The following is a 2,512-nucleotide window of genomic DNA, read 5'->3' as shown; positions in this document are numbered from 1 at the left end:
CTCCACCATAACCAGGCTAGCCTCTAAGCGGATTGCAGCATTTGAAACACTTGTTGGAACTTGAAAAATAGCTCCTAAAAATTTCGATTGCGTTCTTTCAAGTAAGGTCAAGTTTGTCAGGAGGGACAAAGGAGCTCCATATAATAATTGGGGTAATACCTTTATAGTAAATAACTTAATGGCAGCTTCTAAGTTATGACCTCCTTTGGACCAGAAGAACTTTTGAATAGCTCCAGCACTTTTCTTCGCATTGGCTGACAGGTAGTCAACATGACCTTTCATATGACCAGACGACTGAAATACAACTCCAAGATATCTATAGCAACGAACTTGCTCAATGGGACGAGAGTCAATAACCCAGTTAAACATCCTAGGCTTGTTGGCAAAAGCCATTATTTTAGTCTTTGTGTAATTTATCTCTAAGCTGTTAAGTCGCTCGCTTAACAAAGCAGTCGGAGAGTGATTCAGCAAGAACACAACTTTATTCTTCAACTCGAACACAACTCCAACACGGATCAACATCTGATAGCCAGAACAGCTTTTACATTGCAGCTGTCCTGCTTTTAAACATTCCCGGCTAATGTAGCCACACCCACTGTACAAATACCAACCAATAAGGTTGTTCACATAAGGATCAATCACGGATGTTCCCGTTCAGGGAGCTTGCTCGAAGGTGATTGGTTAGGTGCTTCCTGGGCTAGTAACACGATTGGATGCATTTGGATCCTAGCCCAGGATGAAGCTTTACATAGCATTTCAATTAGATGTTTCACAACATATCAAGCATTCAAGGCAGCTTTGAATACACAACATTGGGTAGTGTGATCTGATCCTGTAGTGAATGGTAAGAGATTATGGTCGTACCATACTAATATTTGTCTTCACCACTGATTATCAGGATAGGCACTGAGATACGCACAGAGATAAGTCATGTGTAGGTGGAAAGGAAAGAGCATAACTTGATATATTTGGGCAACTTGGCTGATGCCTCTTTAAATGTGACTGGGAAGAAGAGCTTCCTCGTGTAACCTTGCGCACAGCCTGTGTCCTATAGTAAATGTGTAAAAAGCCAGCTACATGTGTTTAATTAGTGGAGCCAGTTTGGTGTTGTAGTTAAGTGCGCGGACTTTAATCTGGGAGAACCGGGTTTGATTCCGCACTCCTCCACTTGCACTTGGCTGGATGACCTTGGGCAAGCCGTAGTTCTGGTAAGAGCTGTTCTTGACAAAAGAGCAGTTTCTGCCAGAGCTCTCTCAGTCCCACCTACCTCACAGGATGTCTGTTGTGGGGAGGGGAAGGGAAAGGAGTTTGTAAGCCGCTCTGAGAATTCCTTGGGTAGTGAAGGGTGGGGTCCAGGGCTATTTTGGGGCAGGAACGCACAGGAACGGAGTTCCGGCTCGCTCCTGAGTTGGCCACGCCCAGCAGGAACTCGTTAGCATAATAGGCCACGCCCAAGAGCCGAAACTCATTAGGATTGGCTACATTAGGGGGGTGTGGCCTAACATGCAAAGAAGTTCCTGCTACAAAAAAAGCTCTGGGTTTTGACAACAAACAAGGTAAACAGAATAAGAAGCAAAAGGTACGTGTGGCTGGATGACCACACTTCTGGTAACATGGGGGTGCGGCCTAATATGCTAATGAGCTGTGCTGTCAGGGGTGTGGCCTATTATGCTAATGAGTTCCTGCTGGGCTTTTTCTACAAAAAAAGCCCTGGCGGGGTCTAAATCCAATCTCTTCTTCTAGTATGCCAACAGAACACACACTTAGGTTATGGACACATTACTTTTGTATACAGGGGGCAGCCTAGTTCACATGAAGGCCTAATTACATGTTTCTTTATCTTTCACTTTCCCTGGGTCTTGACAATCAGATGTCCACCGCTAGTTCCATGCTCAGAACTGAATATCCAGGTTTGCAGGGCCCTGTTTGGATCGGGACTACAGCATGTGGGGAGAGAGGGCTTAAGTCTTCTACCCATATCGTTTCCCCAACCTGAAATGTCCCTGGGCAGCCACTGTTTCTCCTGACAAGAAAACTTAACCTGCTGTACGCTTGCAGCCTATCAGCACATGTTAAGTTTTCCCAGTGGGGCAAATAGCAGCTTTCCAGGGCTACTTCCGCTCAGGAATGTGACTCGGGGGACCTTTTTCTCCACTCCATAGTCCCGATCTGAATTGGCTTCCCCACACCTGAATTCAAAGCATGGAAGTTGCTGTGTTCATCTGATCACCAGGACCTGGGGAAGGTGGAAGGAAAACGTAACAGTTAGTCAGACACTATCTGAGCACAAAGTCTCATGGGCAAAATGGCCTTTGCCTCACCAACATCGCATTTATATTTGGCCTAAGGCCTGATCTGTAGTATGCAGTGGTAAAGGCCAAGGTGGAGTTGTGGACTGTACCACTTCAGACAAAGGTGGGGAATATCACTCTAATGCTTCCCTATGTTAAAAACTCCCTGCAAGCAGAAAATCAGCACAGCTGAGAAAAGTCTCAGAACCTTTCTCACTAAG

The 2,512-nt window shown here is 45.5% G+C and overlaps 1 protein-coding gene across 1 annotated transcript in view; it reads left to right on the top strand.

Annotated features, from left to right (window-relative positions):
- SLC25A22 (solute carrier family 25 (mitochondrial carrier: glutamate), member 22) overlaps positions 1 to 2,512 on the top strand; it is a 52,873-nt gene that overhangs the window by 40,874 nt on the left and 9,487 nt on the right. Inside the window, 1 exon segment of the mRNA XM_015405586.1 lies at positions 2,246 to 2,291. Within this exon segment, the coding sequence (XP_015261072.1) occupies positions 2,246 to 2,291 (46 nt within the window).

This window comes from Gekko japonicus, unplaced genomic scaffold, assembly GCF_001447785.1.
Source record: "Gekko japonicus isolate JY-2015 unplaced genomic scaffold, Gekko_japonicus_V1.1 scaffold3036, whole genome shotgun sequence".
NCBI lineage: Eukaryota > Metazoa > Chordata > Lepidosauria > Squamata > Gekkonidae > Gekko > Gekko japonicus.
This window is presented reverse-complemented; position numbering and strand designations above follow the sequence as displayed.